The following is an 18,177-nucleotide window of genomic DNA, read 5'->3' as shown; positions in this document are numbered from 1 at the left end:
GAAATCACTGGTAACTCTCGAAGAGAGCTTGGTGGCCACAGTGTATAGAGTGCTGGGCCTGAAGCCAGGAAGACTCATCTCCCTGAGATGTCTTTAAATCTGGCCTCATAAATATAACAGCTGTGTGACCCTGGGCAAGTCACTTAACCCTGTTTGCCTCAGTTTCCTCATCTGTAAAATGAGCTGAAGAAGGAAATGGCAACCCACTCCAGTATCTTTGCCAAGAAAATACCAAATGGGGTCACAAAGAGTAAGACATAACTGAAAAAACAACTAAACAAGGTAACTCCTGAGAGCAGTTTCAGTGGAATGATGAGGTTAGAAGCCAGATAGTAAGAGATTAAGAAGAGGAGAGGAGAGAAAGTGGAGGCATCTGTTAAGGACTCAAGGACTTTAGCTACAAAGGGCAGAAGAGATCTAGAAGGAGAATGCTAGGAATACAAAAACAGAAAAGAACATGGTCCTGACCCTCATCAGTTGTTTACTGTGATCTTGACATTCTACCTTCTACCTCCAGGGCATCTATCTATCTCCCTTTCCTGGGATGTACCCCCTCAACTCTGACCCTTAGAATTCTAATTTTCCTCTAGCTCTTGTGCCACATACTAGAGGAAGCTTTTCCTAGTTCTCACCAGTTTTTAATGCTCTTTTCTTTCTCAAGTTATAAAAAATTTACTTTCCATGACATGCTTTGTCCCTCAATAGAATATAAGCTCCTCTAGAAGGGGCAATTTTTCATTTTGTCTTTGCATTTCTATGGCCTAGCCCAATGCCTTGCATAAAATAATAATTTAACAAATACCTGATTGAGGTTTATAGTTTAACAGGGCAGGTATGACATGTACTGAATATTTGACAAAAAGTAGAATGTAATAAATACAAAGAAGAAAAAGAAAAATTGTTCTAGGAAAAATTGTGGGGAAGATCAATTCCCTATGTCTGGTGATCAGGTAAGAATTTGTGAAAAATGATCTTGTCACCTAGTAATTGGAACTTTTTGACCTAAAACCTGGGCATTATATTGGAAAACTGATTTTAGTATATTCCAAACTCTGTCAGAGTCAACAGTCTTGGAAGCCAGTGGACCTATGAAACATTTGTGGAAGCACAATGTCCAGCAAAAGGGGTCTGCCCTGCTAGACCAAATCTATAATCCTGTGTTTGGCTCTGAGCACCACATTTTAGAGAAAATACTGACATACCAAAGTCCCTCCAGAGGCAGGCAACCAAGATACTGAGAGGCCTAAAGACCACATTATATTAAAGAAAACTATCTGAGTCATTATAGCAGACTAGAAGTGAACAGGATGGTCTAAAAGTATACATAGGGAGTCCCCCATTACTACAGGTCCCCAAGCAGTGCCTGGATGAGTACATCTTGGTGATATTTATTCAGGTATGAATTGTACCAGACAACCTCTGAGATCTCTGCCAAACCTGGTAATCTGTGATTTTATGGAGCAGAATAAATAGGTTTAGGGCAGGAAGGGACCTCAGAAACTATCTAGTCTGTCTCCCCCTCCTTTTCATTAGAAAAAAAAAAACAGAAGCCCAGGGAAGTTAAGTGATTTGCTCAAAGTCACACAGATAATAAGAAACTGAGGAAGGATATGTATCATGTATGTTACATATGTATGTTAGAGTATGTCCTCTAAATCTAGAGATAATGTTCTTTCTAGTGCACTGTAAATCCCAAAGCATTTTATAAACCTCAAAGCTATAGGAATGTCACTTATTATTATATCAAAGGGACAATGGATGAGTTCTTTGGTGATTATGACTATAGCTTGTTTAAAGGAAAGTACATCTCCTATCCATATAAATTAATCAGCCATCAAGCATTTATGTGATAGGTGCTGGAGATACAAATAGAAAGAGAAAACTGAATCTTTCCTCAAGGAAATTTTTACTCTCCTGAGGAAGGGGTTTACATGTTCCATTTTGTTTAATGTAATATGGTTTACTAACACGTATTCTAATCTCTCTTTTTTAGCTTACCTAATTGATAAAATCAAGATAAAAGGCTATTATGCATTTAAATTGACAGAAGAAAAATTAAAACCCAGATTTGGATTCTTCACATCTGATTTAAAAGCAAAGTCCTCAATACAGTTTTACAACAACCTGATCAGCAGAAGGGGCTTCCCTTCTGAGCATACCAGTTCTGAATGTGAGGAAAGTCACCATGACAAACAGTGCATTTTCTGTTTATTTCTTGAAAAGAAGAAACCACTGATATTCTTTGGTTGTTGTCTTTTTTCCACCTTGGTCTTACTTTTAACAGTTACCATTTTCCACAAGAGGAAGAGAAAAAAATATTATAAGGCAAGGAACTTGCCACAACATATTGCAATTCCAATGAAGAAAGGACATAAGAGTATCCTCAGCTAAACTGGTCTTATTTCCATCTGCCTTCAAAAGGCAATGAATAAGCTCACTCCACTTTTCCCATTCCAAGTAGGTTACAGAAAACAAATGTGTGTAGAAAGAAGAAATTTTGGGATATTGGTTGTAAACAAGAGAATGACCATGGATTTGTAGGATGGTCCATATTAATTTCCCTTAGGAACTGACATCAACAAATTGGAGTGGTGGAATCTGAATATAAAATCTTTGCTTAAGCAGACTTTAAGCTGTGAGAATTGCCATGTACCTAGGTGTCTTATAAATTATAACAAGTTTTTTTTGGTCACTCTACATTTACATATATAGATGTGGGTTGGTAGTTATAATACAAGCAGAACCTTTAAAACACAAAATTGGTTTCTTGGTTTAATTCTATACCAAAGAATTTTCATTCTTCCTTAAACCAGAAAGGCAACATATTTGTTTATAAGTCTCACTTTCTACAAGGTACTTTCTCTTTATGTCAGAGCATACTTCTTAAATGGCTCAAGAAAAGGAACGTAAGTGAAAGAAATAAAGAATATGGGTCAGAAATTGGCTGTTTTCTAGCTAGTTACAGGTTAAAATCTTTTTTTTTTTTTTTTTTGCTTTTTGGAGGGCAGTTGGGGTTAAGTGACTTGCCCAAGGTCACACGGCTATTTTTTGTGTTAAGTGTCTAAGGCCAAGTCTGAACCCAGGTCCTCCTGACTCCAGGGCCAGTGCTCTATTCACTGCGCCACCTAGCTGCCCCTTATAGGTTAAAATCTTACAGTCATAGCTTCTCAGAATTGGAATGGGCCTCAAATACAGGATCTAAACTGTACTTGAATGAGGTACAGTGGTTATCCAGCCATTGCTTGAAAAGCCTTAAGCAAAGGGGGATCCTCTACCTTTTGAGGCTATCCATTCCATTTTTGACTAGCTCTCATTTTGAGGTAGCCTTCCCTTACATCAAGCTGAGTTGAAATGTTTCTAGTTCTGTTTTCTGGGGAGAAACAAAACAAATCTCAACCTTCTTCCACTTGAAAGCCCTTCAAATACTTAAAGCAATCTGGTCTACCCTGCCTTCTCTAGGTAAAGAATCCTCAGTTCCTTCAACCACCTCTAAAATGACAGGATCTTAAGGCCTTTCACTGTTTCAGTTGCCTTCCTTTGTTCCAGTTTACTGATGTTCTTCCAAAATTTGGCCAAAATTTAGTACTTCCTCCCATAGTCATTTCCACTGGGGGGGAAAAGCATAAGAAAACAATGTCAATTATTTGAATCTTATAAAATCCCTTGTTTGATTATTAAATTTCTGTGGACACTGACTACAAAGTATAAAACATGTAATGGAATCTTTGGTTACATATGAGATCATGGGATTAGGAGTAAGGAGACCTTGGTTCTGGTCCCACCACTCCTACATAACTTTAGACAAGCACCTTAATTTCTTCCTTTGACAAATGCTGATAAAAATCTCTGCCTTATCAATCTTTCCAAGTTGAGTAATGATAATAGATTAAAAAGTGCTTTGAAAAGTTAAAAACACCATACAAATGTAAAGTGTTTTTTAAAAAAACATCTAGATTAGTCCTAAATAAAACCGAATTATTAAATGACCCCTTTTCCCTGAATTACACTACTTCTAATGCCATGTTCAAAAGTGGCCTGTCTCTATGTATGTACCTGGCACAGTATCTGAGTTCAGCAAATTATTTGGATTCAAACACTGTTGTATGACTTAGATCCTAACTTTCCTCAAAGCTTACTAGGAACTGAAGTCAGGCAGGTTCTGTGTTTAAACTTTGTTGGAAAAGGAACACTTCCTAAAGCAAGGCACCTTCAAGACAAAAATATCATACTATTCTCTAAATCTCTGAGGCAAAATTAATAAAAAACTTGACTTTATGCCATCCCATAGTTCTTTCCTATAAGTTTACACCACAAAAATAGTGAGTTCTTAGTTTTAGTCAGCATTTATTAAACACCATCTCTAGAGACACTAGCCCAGTCTACCAGTAGCTGGCAGATCTGGGGCTCTTAACCTTGCTGTGTCATTGACCATGCAGGTAAAACCTTTGGATTTCTCAAAACAATTTAAATGCCTGAAATAAAATAATATTAATGAATGAAACAAAATGTTTTTAAATTAATGAAATAAGATACCTTAAATTCATGAAATAAGATATTACAAAGGAAACCAACTATAATGAAATGTTATCAAGTATTAAAAGTCAATTTGTGATACATGTGCTCCTTTATTAATGCATTAATAACAAGATTAAGCATTTAAAAGTCTAATAACTCCAGTAGTTTTGAAGTAATAATGAGCATAAACAATATTTTAGTATATGTCCAACATCTGTAAGTGATATGAAAATCTGTGATTTATAGTAGCGACAAACTTACAGGTGTTTTTTCAGTGATTTGTTGCCTATATTCATAATTGAAGAAAATGTTAAATTTCATTTAGAAGTTATTGAAAACAAAGATGTAATTTTTTCCCCCATCTAAGTTCATAGCCCCTCTCCTAATTCAAGGTTAACAACCCTGCTCTGAAGCATAGGACAGCTCTCCTATCTAAAGGTTCTTGGCAAGAAATTATTTTGTAAAGGCAAGTGAATGTATGAATTATTCCCCGAATGTCCTCAAAAACACATTAATTTTGGAATGCATTAACCATGCATGATAAAGTATTATCTACATAATAAAAATCATTGCTGATTGAATGAAAATGAACTTTTAAAAGCTGATTGGTCAAATTTATTAAGAAATCTCATTTCCCTGTAGCTGCTGCTTAAGAGTGAGTCAGGGATTGTTCATGTATACAGAAAAGATTTTTGTTTTGGAGGGGGGAGGCAGGGCATTTGGGGTTAAGTGACTTGCCCAAGGTCACACGGCTAGTAAGTGTTAAATGTCTGAGGCTGGATCTGAACTCAGATCCTCCTGACTCCAGGGCAGGTGCTCTATTCACTGTGCCACCTAGCAACCCTTATACAGAAAGTTTTGCTGAACTTCTCTTCTGTGGATAGAAAAGATGATACATAACTTTTCTGTATTTTTTTCTCTAGAGCCTAATGGTACATTAATCTGAGGCTGACTGTTCACAGCACCAAAAACAACTGGTCAATTCAGTTTAGGAAAAAAAGGATTATTTTTTTCTTTTTTTTAATTAGTCATATGATTATAGATTTAAAGCTACAGATAACGTTATACATCTTCTAGTTTAACTCCCATATTTTTAGAACAGAGGTATTGGTAGGCAATAGAATCAGGATTTGAACTCAAATTGTCTGACTAACCCTGTCCCTTCTACTGTACCATCCAGTGTTCCAGGGAGCAAGATGGCAATTTTCACTCAATAAATATTCATTGAATACCTAATACAAAATGACAAGATGTAAAGACTGGAAGGTACCTTAGAGATCATCTCACAGGATTTTGGATTTAGAACTAAAAGGACCCTCAGAGGTCTAGTTTAACTCCCTTGTGTTACAGAAAAGGAAACAGGCCTAGAGAATGAAAGCAAAATTTACCCAAGGAACTATGTGTGAGGCTCTGTGAGGAATACATGTAAGATAATTACTTTTTCACGAAAATGAGCTTAGATTCACTCATTCAACAAAGATATACTGAGCCCTTTTTTGTGAAGTCATGTAGAAATAAGTAAGCAGATTTCTCACTTTTTAACTGGTGGTTTATGCCAATGAGACACAGCCTTACCTAGATCTCCAGTATAAAATAACATGCCCCTACTATGCCAGGTGAAGAAAAGGAAATACCGTTCAACAAGCATTTATTTTTTTTTTTTAAAGCAATCGGGGTTAAGTAACTTGCTCAAGGTTACACGGCCAGTTGTTTCTGGGTGTGGTGCTGAGTATCTGAGCCCGGATTTGATCCAGGTCATCCCGACACTGGAGCCGGTGCTCTTACTTGCTGAGCCACCTGGCCACCCCTTCAACAAGCATTTATTAAGGGCCTATTCTGTACCACTGCACTAGTAACCATACTAGGAGTTAGGAATACAAATACCAAAAGTAAGACAGCCCCTGTCCTCAAGGAGTTTATATTCTACTGGATATTCAAGTTGTAAGCAGCACAAAGCTGAATTAATATTTTTGGCTTTAATTGACTTAATTTTAAAGATTTTGCACAGCTTTTAGTGTACCTTGTGTCTATTTAAGTTCATGATATGACAACTATTTTGAACATATACTTTGCTTCTTCAAATTTGTATTTTAAAGCTTTTTATTGTATTGACAATGAAAAAAAAGGTCATCTATTTCCTATTTTCTGTTTGTCTGGTACCAGTATTTACTCAGCCACTTATTCTTCCCACTTTTAGTCACTGTCTTGCAAGTCTTTGGTTCAAAACTTTCTACTTAAGTCATGAACAATATTACCCATCAAAATGTATCAGTTAATCATAAAACCATTCAAACAGTTTTAAGATAGTGATCAGTTACCATGCTGCATTTGAAAGGAAGGCAAGAAATGGAGGATTGTAGGCCCATAATGAAAGTTCCAAAGGGGAATTCAGGACATTCAGTGCAAGCAGCTCCCTCATTTTGCAGAAGAGAAAAATGGTCTTTATGCCAAGTTATTTTTGTATGCTTATTTGCTATAAACATACAACACCACATCCTTTTGAAGATGTCAAATAACTTGTGTTTACATTCTGTGCACTCAAAGTACTGACCTTGTATTGATTTTGCACCAAAAGGTGTTATGTATACATTAAAGTACTACAGTACAACTTTAATGTTTAAAAAGCCTCTGGGGGGAAAAAAGGCATGTTCATTGTTGTTAATAAAATGTGCTTAATTTTGGTGTAATTTGTTCTAAATAAATTGTGTACATTACTCATATCCAGCCCTTTGACCAGGTTTGGCTCAGTCACTCCTTAACCTCTAAAATCCTCTTTTTCCCTTTTCAAGTAGAGGGACACAAAGTAAAAGATGTGGGACAGAATCATCGGGTTGTTGTAGCATTTGAAAGCCTGATCCTCATTTACTGCTTATCTTCCTGGGCCAGCAGTATAGCACATATAGATCATAGATGTTGATTTGTAATCAGGACACTTAGCTGTAAATTTTGACTCTTAGAACAGATGCATGAGACTTAAGAAGTAATTTCAACTTTAAAGTCTGAGTTTTCAGTGCTATAAAGTGGGCTTGTACACAATTTACCTCATACAACTGTGAAGCTTTGTAGAAATGTGAATTATTAGAATTAGATCGCTCTTTTGTAGGAAGAATTGCCTATCACATAGAAAAAAAACCCACCATAATTTTGAGAAAACCAGTATCTTCTCTAAATGTTAATATAAAACTATCCTGTCAGACTGTTTGACATTCTTTGCCTACAAAATTATTTGCACAATAATTTGATTTAAACACAAAATTGTCTTGTTACTTTTATACTCATTTATATTTTTAGACCTGGTTCAAAACATAAACTTCAGGTTTTTATCAAGCTTTTACTGTATGGAGTGTCCCAAGAGTTGTAGTGAAGCTTTAAGTTTTAATAACTTCAAAAGTATAAATGCTACACAAAACTTAATGTTACAAAAAACTGAAGATTATTTTAAAATCCCAAACAACTATCACTTTGTGCTATATATTGCTCTAGTCAGTTTTCAAACTTCTTTGTAAAAACTCTTCTAAGTTGTTGCTCAGTGATTGAAAGGATTTTATGTTCAATTCTGGGCTTATGATCATTCAAAGAATGAGGTGTTGATGCATACATGAGGTTTAATGTGACCCCACAAGAAAAAGTCTAATGGATACAAACAAACTGGTCAAAGAAGGAGGCCTTCTCTACCAATCCAAGTGTGAGGTGTCAACAAAAACTATTGTACGATACAATAGGATGCCCATCTTAGTATAATTATTATAATTAAACATTATTCAAAATTCATGAAACCAAATAAGTGTAAAATAAATTTAAATAATTTTCAAATGTTTTTTTTATAAGTTTGCAGCATTTATGTTAGAAAATATTGAAGCTTAAAATTTCGCTGATTTTTGGGACTGCCTATTATAACATCTTTGCAACTGTCAGATTTATCAGTTCATCCTTATTCCAAAAGATGATACTCCACCACAGAAAGGCTCCTTTTCCCATCACTGGGTAAAGTGGTGCACCGGGCCATGAGTGATATTCTTCTAAATTATCCCACCAAATTCTGGGTTTCTGCTCACTGGTTTAGAAAGATACTTGGGTTTGTTTCTAGTAGAGTATGCATGGTTCCAGCCTTATATTTCACTTTACCAAACAGCTGAACAATATCAGATTTTGGTTTAAAAAGGGGGCTACTACTTATTACACATAATCAAATTTACTGAGAAGTCACCAGAACTTTCCTCATATCTGATTCAGTTGTCCTGTAATTTTCTTCTTCCTTTTCATGAAACAAAAAAAGGAATCCCTCTAGAATCTTAAATGTCTTCAAAAAGTATTGAGGGACTTAAATGGAAAAGAAAGGATTACACAAGTGTAGAAAGGAGGACCCATAGCAGGAATCAGTAGAAGATCCCATCTCTAGGAAATTGACATAAGACTGGGTAGGACCACTGCCAATGAAAGGGGAAAGGTAGAAGGGTGGAGAGGAAAGAGAACTGTCTCCAGAGCACATTTTGGAAGGGAAGGAGTTGAGACTGGGGAATAGCCTCATTCCTTTAAGCAGCACTCTGTGTACACACTTATGTGTACAGGCCTCCTTGGATGCCTCAACCTTTATTAAGAAGGACCTGTCTTTGAGGATTCTATCTGTGGAGCCTGAACTGAGAATTTTACTGTGGGTGTCTTTCTAGTAGGTTATTTGGGACCATATATATATATGTATATATGACTCCAGGGCCAGTGCTCTATTCACTGCGCCACCTAGCTGCCCCCAGGGACTGTTTTCTATTATTGTATCCCCTATGCTGAGTACGGCGCCAGGCACTTAATATTTTCGTTGAATGAGTGGAATAGTAACTAGAGGACTGGTTTTTGGATCAGAAAGACCTGGATTTGAATTTTGTCTGTTACATACTTTGTGACTTTGGGCAAATCCTTGTATCTCTCTAAATCTGTTTCTCCATCTCTAAAAATCAAGGAACATACCTTTTTTACCTACCAACCTTACTTTACCCCCTTTCTCCCCTGCCCATCCCCTTCCCACCACTTGTGAACATGTCTGTGTGATGGGGTACTGGCCAGGGAGATGCCGGTTCTCAGAGCATGCTTGTTTACCCTTCCTGGTGGGCTATTCTGAGCATATTGTCTCATGCCAACGAGTGTAACTTTGCAAAGCCAGTCTCTGGCCGTGAGCGATTAAGGTTTGCGTGGATGAAGTCTTCAAATTGGCTTGGGTGCTGGAAGTACTGACCAGACTCAGTAAGCACAGAGCCAGAACTGAGCTTACATTAAGAAGGGACAATGCTGATCTAGTTCTCAGTTTCTGTACATTCTTGGTGACAGAGATGCTGTGAGGATGTGTTCTTGAGCACACAAAGCTTATTTCTTTTGTTTATTCCTTCTAGATCTTAAGTACACAAATATCCCTTTGGGACTCCCCAAGCCATCAAAGTTCCACTGTCAAGATAGTCATAAAGCACTTAGCACAGTGCCTGGCACATAGTAGGTACTTAGAACTCTATGAATGAGGTGTTCAGGGAGAACATGCACTTTCAGAGTGAGGACTTGCCAAACCCTTTCCAAGGATGCTCTTCGACCCTTGGTGTCCACCTCATGCAGTTTTCACCTGTGGCTCCAAGAAGCAACAGCCACACCCCATTAAACTATCTCAGTTATCAGGCAAAAACCATGTTGAGGGTAAGTCAGAGGCCTCAGACCCCCTGGGTGAGCGGAGTGGGCAGACAAAAACAAATGTATTCCAACAACCACAAAGGCAGCTGAAGCACTTAAAAGTTGGTCTGATGTGGAAGATACCAAGGTTATCCACTGCATCCTGGGCCACCACCAGTCCTCTTGACTTTTATCTTGCCACTGGACTGATGATTCTGGGAGTGAGGCTGACCACTCTGCCTTACACACAATTCATGTGTAAATCAAAATAGCACTGCAATGGTTTTTTTTTTTTTTTGCTTTTTGGAGGGCAATTGGGGTTAAGCAACTTGCCCAAGGTCACACGGCTAGTTTTGTGTGTGTGTGTGTGTGTGTTAAGTGTCTTAGGCCACATTTGAACTCAGGTCCTCCTGACTCCAGGGCCAGTGCTCTATTCACTGCGCCACCTAGCCGCCCCACGCTGCAATGTTATTGGTCCTCTTTGAAAATAAAAAGATGAACAGATCTTGGAATTGGGGATGATTAGTTCAGGATGATGAAGATTAACGGTACTCCCTTTTGCACTGGGCATGCTAACAGGAAGCAGATACATCTCTTAGGAGTCACTTGAGAGCTGGGCAGCCATGACTGAGAACAGACTGACAATGCCCTTTCCCTCAAGTCACCAATAAACATTAAGCATTCTGCAGGTTTGGACTGCAGGGTTCAGGAGAGGATTAAGGTTTAAGACTGGAATGATAAGGGATCTAGAGATAAAGGGCAAGAGAATTTTGTTTGTGTTGGTAAGGAGTAAACTAATGGACGACTGAAATGGGGGTTGGGGTGCAAACAAATAGGTTTGAGAAGACATGTTCGACAAATTAGGCATGGTATGAGAGTAGAGGATGAGAGCCTGGTAAAACCTAAGAAATAGCAGTGTCCTCCTTCCAGCCTGGCCTTGTCTAGGGAAACAACCCTTACAGAGATGAGTTTGGCACCAATGCCTCCATAAAAGCTGTCACAGAAAATAAATTTCTGGCCAAAGGCCTCCACCCTTAATGAGTTATTATTTAATTTAATAATTAAAAACTATGAGAAACATTCATTTTAGGCTGATATTCAAATCTTCTGACAACCCTGTCACTTCCAGTCCTCCTCCCTGCCAACCCCAACTAGCTCCTTTGCATATGCTTAGCTCATCCCTTTGCCTAGAATATTTTTCCCAAATCATCCCATCAAATTCTGGGTTTCTGCTCACTTGTTTAGACACACACGGGTTTGTTTCTAACGAGCCATGCGTCATCAAAACTTTCCTCTTATGTAACAGAAATATGATCAATCAGTACAAAGGAGAATATTCCAAATTAATTAACACCTACCCCCTGCAGATCTCTAAGATCAATCTGGAAGTCTCCTACAGTGTAAGGGTCATCTCAGGCCATTCCTCCACTCCATCTCATACTGTAGGTGTTCTCTCAGAGACACTATTTTCATTATCATTGTTATGGAGCACTACCTTTCTACTTTAATCAGGAACAATGATGATGTCTTAATAAGAACCTCCGTATTTCAAGTCTGGGGCTTGGCCTTCGAGAAACTAGGGTCACTTCCTAATTCTTTGTACCACTGGCCCAGTTAAACACATTTTAAAATAAAATCTCATCTCAATCTCTCAGGGTGGCAAAGGATTTTGGGGAAAAAAAGAGAAAAGTCCCCAAATGACAAAAATTATTTTTATTTCATCTCTGAATTATTTGACATCTGAATAAGCGTTGACTCCTCAGGACACAGCCTTTGGCATCTGTAGAAAGAAAAAATTCTTACAGAACTGACACAAATCAAACACATGGGAATCATTTGCGGATTAGTGAAGAGAACCAAGAAAACCATGACAAAGAATGTTAGAATCTTGTCTTTATAATTACAAAATAAATAATTATAATATAAAGCCATGTAAATAAATGCTTTATATGTTATCTTAAGTCATCTTATCACTTAACACACACTGAAAAAGTCCATCACTTGCTTTACCTTTTTCCAACTTATTCATCAGCTTGTTGCACTGTGCCTTTCTCAGAAACATAGATGCCATCTAAAAATTTTCTGATATCCTTGTTTTTGACTGTGGTGGCCTGTTGGATCAGGGCAGCTATAAGAGCACAAGATTAAAAGTAGGATTGAAGATTATTAGCCAAAATAATATTGTATCTAATAATATCCCTTTCTGCAATATAGCCAACCTGGACTACAACCTAAAAACCACCTCTTCTCCATAAGAGTAATTAAAATGTCTAGGGGATGAAGCATAAGATATTAAATAAAATCACCAAGGACAAGTTGTCCTTCTAAGGCCCACTGTAATTTTGTTAGATGTAAAAAATTATGGTTATTTCTGCATTTTATCAGAACATTAATGATGTACTGATTATAAACTGACCTCTATGAGAAAAAATTCAAAATATATTTTAGAACCACAAATTACTAACCTGAGTTTGAAACAAGTTCAATATCATTTCCTTCAAGAATTAACTCATCTTTTTGGGCTTGAGAAACAGCACAAGCAACACCTAATATGAAAAAAAATTGGAAGAGTATGTTTACACAATCTCTAATTACAACTAATAGTTCACATCCATAGTTTCTACATTTAATGCCTAGCTTAGCTGGAATAGAGGGGATTCTGGGGTTATATCAGCAGTCCTCAAGCTTTATAGGTAGGTCCTACACCAAGCTAGAAAAGCTCTAAGAATGAGTCCCATGAAAGACTTGTTTTATCAAATTTCAGAGAAATTCATTATCTGATTGGCCACTGGGTAATGAATTTTCCCCCAATGAAAACTGTTAGACCAGGGGTGGGGAACCTTCGGCCTTCAAGGCCACATGTGGCCCTCTAGGTCTTCAAGTGCAGCCCTCTGACTGAATCCAAACTTCACAGAACAAATCCCCTTAAAAGGATCTGTTCTGCAAAACTTAGCACTCAGTCAAAAGGCTGTACCCCAAGGAGGTTAGAGGTTCCCCACTGCATGTTAGACCACGTCACAGGGAAGTTAGAATTGCAAAAGCAGCTAACATGCTGATAAAATCTGATCTTATAAATACTTTAGTTCATTATAGCTCTTTTACAACTTATACAGTAGCATTACATGGCAACAATATTATTTTTTCAACTTATAGACAAGAAAAAGAGAGGTTAAATAAAAGACTCTTATCTGGAGTCAAAGATCTCAGTGACTTATTAACTGTGTAACCCTGGGCACTTCTTTAACCTCTCTAGGACTGTTTTCTCATTCGTAAAAATGAGTTAATGGCCTGCCTCTAAGTTCCTTTTCAGCTCTAGATTTATATGCCCTTATGTATGTTGTGACTTGTCCCACTTCACATAGCTACTGAGGGTTAGAGCTGGGACTTGAACCCAAGTCCAGGACATTGGACATTAACAATGATCTGTTATGGATACTAATGACTGTGACTTACTGAAACTATCTTGAGGATAAGCACAAAGCTCTGCACTTATAACAGATACTTAAGAAATGGGACATTATGTGACTGACAGATTAAATTCCATTTATAATATATACAACCGCACAAAAATCAATGTTATGCTTAAGTTATTGAAACCTAAAATAATTCAACACTTTAACATTCCAATACAAATAAAACACCCTTTCAGAGTTCTATTTAATATTTAAATACCTAAAAATACCATAAAAAGTCTGATTGGTTACAAACACAAACAGGAACATTCTAGAGATCTTTTCCTTTATCCTCTTACAGATGGGAAAACTGAAATCCCCAAAGGCAAAGTGACTTGGACCAAGTCTGTCAATCAAGGTGTAAGACACTAGGGACACAAGACAGCACATTTCCTTTTAACTTGAATCAGAGAAGGCTTCTATCAAATGATACTTGCATTAAACAAAAATGAGCACAACTTCAGAAAAACAGATCTGATTATTACCAAGTAATTTTTATACTCTGCAGAATTATAACTGGATAGACAAGGTATGACAAACTGCATCAAATAACCTGATTTCCTTAAGGGTGACTAACTTAAGACCTCAGTTGTCCACAGCCTTCTACACAAGGAAAAATCCTCCAAGGAAATATTCTTATGGAATGAAGGAAACTCCCAGAAACCACAACTGAAGCCAAGAGAGGTTGGGGTTCTGGAAGTAAACAAATGGTGGGAGTGTCGAGGCAGCAAGGTGGCGCAGTGAGTAAAGTGCCAGCCCCAGAATCAGAAGGACTTGAGTTCGGTTCCGGCCTTAGACCCACACAAAAATACTAGTCGTGTAACCTTGGGGAAGTTACTTAACTCCAATTGCCCTCCAAAAGGCAAAAAAATTTTAAAAAGTTTTTAAAAATGGTGGGAGTGACAAATATCTATGGGATTTTAGAGCAGCTAGAAAACTGTATCTTTGAAGTTAGTTGTGTGGATATAGTTTTTACAATAGAGAACATAAAATGCCAATAGTGGAGACTCTACATTAATATGGCTAGTACAAAGACAGTAAGATTACACCAACTTCATTAGCCTGAAGAGACGTGATAAAACTATAGCACAGTTGACACAGATTTGTTAGACAAAACAAATATTTCTGAAAATCGAGCTCACATGAAAGCATGCACATACCTGGTCTCATGCGCACTCTTCGGATATATTTTTCACCCAAGAAATTTCTGATTTCAACAAGTGAGCCATTCTCTTGAATAACAACATTGATGGGGAAGTGAGCATACACAGACCTCATCTTGTAACGAAAACCCTGAATTAACAAATTTAGAAGCAGAGAATGTTGCAAAACATATATGTAGTTTTCAAACTTATTTTCAGCAAATGCTAAAACTACATGCTGCCACCACAGAAACATGAAAATTACTTTGGAGGCTGTGAAGGATGAATTGGACGCAGGCAGGGAAATCAATTAGAAGGCAACTTTAATAGCTCAGGAGGGCAGTAATGAGGACTTGAAATAGGGGAGCTATAACAGGAAAGAAAAAGTATGCATATGAAAGTGATGGAGATAATCAATGAGAAGGAACAATCATTTTTAAATCCATCAACCCTTCAGAAATTCGTTTTAACAAACTTGCCTGAACACTTGGGAGTTTCAAACTTGGAATAACCATTAACCTATATGCCAGAACTTCCTCAAAGAATACAAACTTATACAACAGGCCGGCAGAAGGCCAGTCAGTGAGGTCCAGTTAAGATACCCCAATGCCAGAAAGTCAGATTTATCTCTTACCAGGGTAACGCCTTTGATCATGTTTTGTACATGACTACAGATTGTGCGCACGGTTGCAAGTTCTTTTCGATTTCCCCACCACTTGTCTACCCGAAGCTGCAACAGAAAATAATTTTAGAAGGCCTTTTCCAGGGGACAACTGATCTAGGTTTTATCATTTAAAAGACATGGAAACTCTCCCCATCAATTTCTATCTCAGTTCCTCTACAACTACAGATGGTCTTTCAGAGTTGCTGAAGCTGAAAATTTCACTACCCAATGGCATATACTGTGTTTCCCCGATAATAAGACACTGTCTTATTAATTTTTTGGACAGAAAAACACCAGAGGGCTTATTTTAATGAACATTGACAGCAATTTTAATAAACAGGTAAATGTGAACAAAAAAATGTACCTTTATTCAATAAGCAAATCACTGGGGAAGAACAGGATGCTCGCTCGTAATGTAGCGTGTAGCGCAGGGGATCACCTTCACTACAGTAGCAATCTCAATAGGGCTTATTTTCGGGGGAGGGCTCATTTTAGAGGAATTTTACACAGTAAGGGGAGGGCCTATTTTCGGGATAGGTCTTACTATCGGGGAAACACGGCATTATAGTCAGTGGTCCAACTACACACACACACACACACACACACACACACACACACACACACACCATGGCCCAACCAGAGCATGAAGTTTTAAGAAGCCAGTGGTCCAACTATACACACACACACAATGGCCCAACCAGAGCGTGCAGTTTTAAGAAGCCAGGAGTCAAAGAAAAGTTGGACTAGGATTTGAATTGGTTTTAAGCTTTACAGAAACTATCACTGGCAGTAAGAATAAAGATAGGAATTAACTACTACACAAGATGGAATAACAAACATGTTCTAAGCAAGAGAGAACTAAATATGGTATTAAATACTTAACCTATATGGAAGCTTAAACAACCCAAGAGATTAAGTTCATTATTTTACTGGAGTACTAAAATAAATTATGGTGAGAAAATAAAACAATTAACTTCTATAGTTTTTTCCTATATGTATATTTAAGATATTTCATATAAACTAACCTGACCTTCATTCAGAATTACTAAAAGTGAAAGTGAGATAAGTTTCCCTCATTAGAATATAATCAGAATATAAACAGTGGCATAATAGCAAACACTTAATAATCAACTGATTCATTTTTCTGGTGGTTAAGTAGAACATATGTGGTGATGGTGTCATGGGAGATGATCCCAAAATGAGAAAGGCTGAAGAGCAGCTAGAAAAGCAGGAGGACCCAGAAAAAAGCAGCATCATAAGGCATATGCTTAATAACTGGCTGTTGATTGATCATCTTTAAGAAATAAGTGAGTGGCAGAATTGAAGCTTTAAATCCTGATGTCCAGTATCAATTTTTGGAGGTGAGAGGTATGCTACAGTTGAATTATTTAGTTAACCATGTAACTATTATCTGGATCTTAGTGCCCTCACCTGTAAAATTAAGGGTGTTTGGGATGGGTTAAAATTAAGAACGAGGGTTTAAGCTATAGTGCCAGCACTGCAACTTAGCAGTAATGTTACCTAGGGAAACTGAATCACCAAACACTTAATAAGCAACTACTACGTCAAAGGTAGTGTACCAGGTACATGGAACACATTAAACAATTCCCATCCTATGACAGCCTACATTCTTCTGAGGTGGGGGATTTTCTGAAACAATATTGATAATCACATTACCCTTTTTTTCTTCTTTCCAAGGAGACTGAGCTCAACATTGATATGGTTGAAATCCCTTCGGAGGATTCCTCTGGGCCCTTTCACAATAACTGTCCGACCCTTAAGAGAGATGTCAACTAGTAAAGACAAAACAATTTTAAAATGAGTTCAGAGAAAGTTAAAGTAAAAAAAAGCCTCCAAGTTCCTCCCCTATACTTATGTGAATACTATACAGAATCGCTTAAAAAAAAAGCCTGGTTCAAAATTCCCTAAAGCAAAAATTTCAGGTTACAGATGCAGCCTTATTCCTTTATTTATCAACTACGCACAATAGCGACGAAAGGAGGGTTCCCTAATTTTTGTCTTTGAATAATTACTTTACAAAAGAAACTGTGCTACAAACGTGGCTTAACGGATTCAAATTAAAAAGCCCTACCATTTTCTGGGATGTCGACGGTCTGGTTGCTTAGAATGGTCTTCATTCTGAAAAACAAAAGGCCAAAATGGAAAATAAAACCGCCGACAGTGCCCAAGTGTCCCCGCCCGAAAGAAGCCGAAAGAGAAGGTAACGAGCGAAGGCTGGGGAGTAACCAAGCCCACCTTCAGGGGGTACACGAGGTCCCAAAGGCCGGGGCCAAGGCTGCCTCGGGACGAGGAGGTCTGACAGCAGGACCAGCCCTAAGCCCAGGATTGGCTCTCTCCCCAGGGAGGCCTGACCCGCAGAAGCCAACACAGCGGTTTCCTCCCCCAGCCCTGAGCACCTCTCCCCGCGGAGAACACTCAGCTCAGGCGGCCGGTTTGGAGCCGCTTTCCCTGAAGACCCAGAGAAACTCGGACCGGAAGTTAATGCCAGGCAAATTACAGATCCGAGGCAGCGGTGAGGAGGGTGGGTGGACAAGAAAGCTGTTGCAGGAGTTAATCAAGGGCAAGCGGATCCATACAATGCTGGCAGTACAGGGAAAGAACTAGGGTGTAGGTGTGGGGCCAAGGAACCCCCAGAACGGTTTCCCCAAAAGCGATGGACTTGGATACAGAAAATTCACATAAGCCGAAAAGCTACGCACCTGGTAGTGAATGGGCCAAAGAGAGAACGTCCTCCGTC

The 18,177-nt window shown here is 38.1% G+C and overlaps 2 protein-coding genes across 4 annotated transcripts in view; one reads left to right on the top strand and one right to left on the bottom strand.

The window, feature by feature from the left end:
* KLB (klotho beta) overlaps positions 1-5,115 on the top strand; it is a 39,729-nt gene extending 34,614 nt beyond the window's left edge. Inside the window, 1 exon segment of the mRNA XM_069068357.1 lies at positions 1,994-5,115. Within this exon segment, the coding sequence (XP_068924458.1) occupies positions 1,994-2,391 (398 nt within the window). The 3' untranslated portion in view covers positions 2,392-5,115.
* A 6,744-nt stretch (positions 5,116-11,859) lies between these two features.
* Positions 11,860-18,158, bottom strand: RPL9 (ribosomal protein L9). Of its 3 annotated transcripts, none has more exons than XM_069068319.1 (8): positions 18,140-18,158; positions 17,512-17,558; positions 17,097-17,212; positions 15,390-15,485; positions 14,774-14,906; positions 12,627-12,707; positions 12,172-12,289; positions 11,860-11,941 (listed from the first exon to the last, which is right to left on the bottom strand). In XM_069068319.1, the coding sequence occupies exons 2-7, from the start codon at positions 17,555-17,557 to the stop codon at positions 12,183-12,185; spliced, it is 579 nt and encodes a 192-aa protein (XP_068924420.1). In that variant the 5' UTR covers position 17,558; positions 18,140-18,158; the 3' UTR covers positions 11,860-11,941; positions 12,172-12,182. The 3 variants fall into 3 exon arrangements, with proteins under 3 accessions (XP_068924420.1, XP_068924430.1, XP_068924415.1); XM_069068329.1 differs by lacking the exon at positions 18,140-18,158 and adding an exon at positions 17,837-17,858; XM_069068314.1 differs by lacking the exon at positions 18,140-18,158 and adding an exon at positions 17,676-17,769.
* Positions 18,159-18,177: the final 19 nt, after the last annotated feature.

This window comes from Petaurus breviceps, unplaced genomic scaffold (genome assembly GCF_028583685.1).
Source record: "Petaurus breviceps papuanus isolate PSGF00001 unplaced genomic scaffold, PetGlider_PUasm1.0 140, whole genome shotgun sequence".
Classification (NCBI taxonomy): domain Eukaryota; kingdom Metazoa; phylum Chordata; class Mammalia; order Diprotodontia; family Petauridae; genus Petaurus; species Petaurus breviceps.
The sequence above is the reverse complement of the archived record's forward strand: the minus strand, read 5'-3'. Positions and strand labels throughout refer to the sequence as shown.

Bases quoted from the DNA above. Each gene is read 5' to 3' on its own strand.
- RPL9 (XM_069068319.1), bottom strand. From the start codon at position 17,557: ATGAAGACCATTCTAAGCAACCAGACCGTCGACATCCCAGAAAATG. The intron at 12,708-14,773 runs GTATGTGCATGC...TTTTCATATTAG, and splicing joins AAGAGTGCGCATGAGACCAG to GTGTTGCTTGTGCTGTTTCT. The intron at 12,290-12,626 runs GTTAGTAATTTG...GTGCTCTTATAG, and splicing joins TGAACTTGTTTCAAACTCAG to CTGCCCTGATCCAACAGGCC.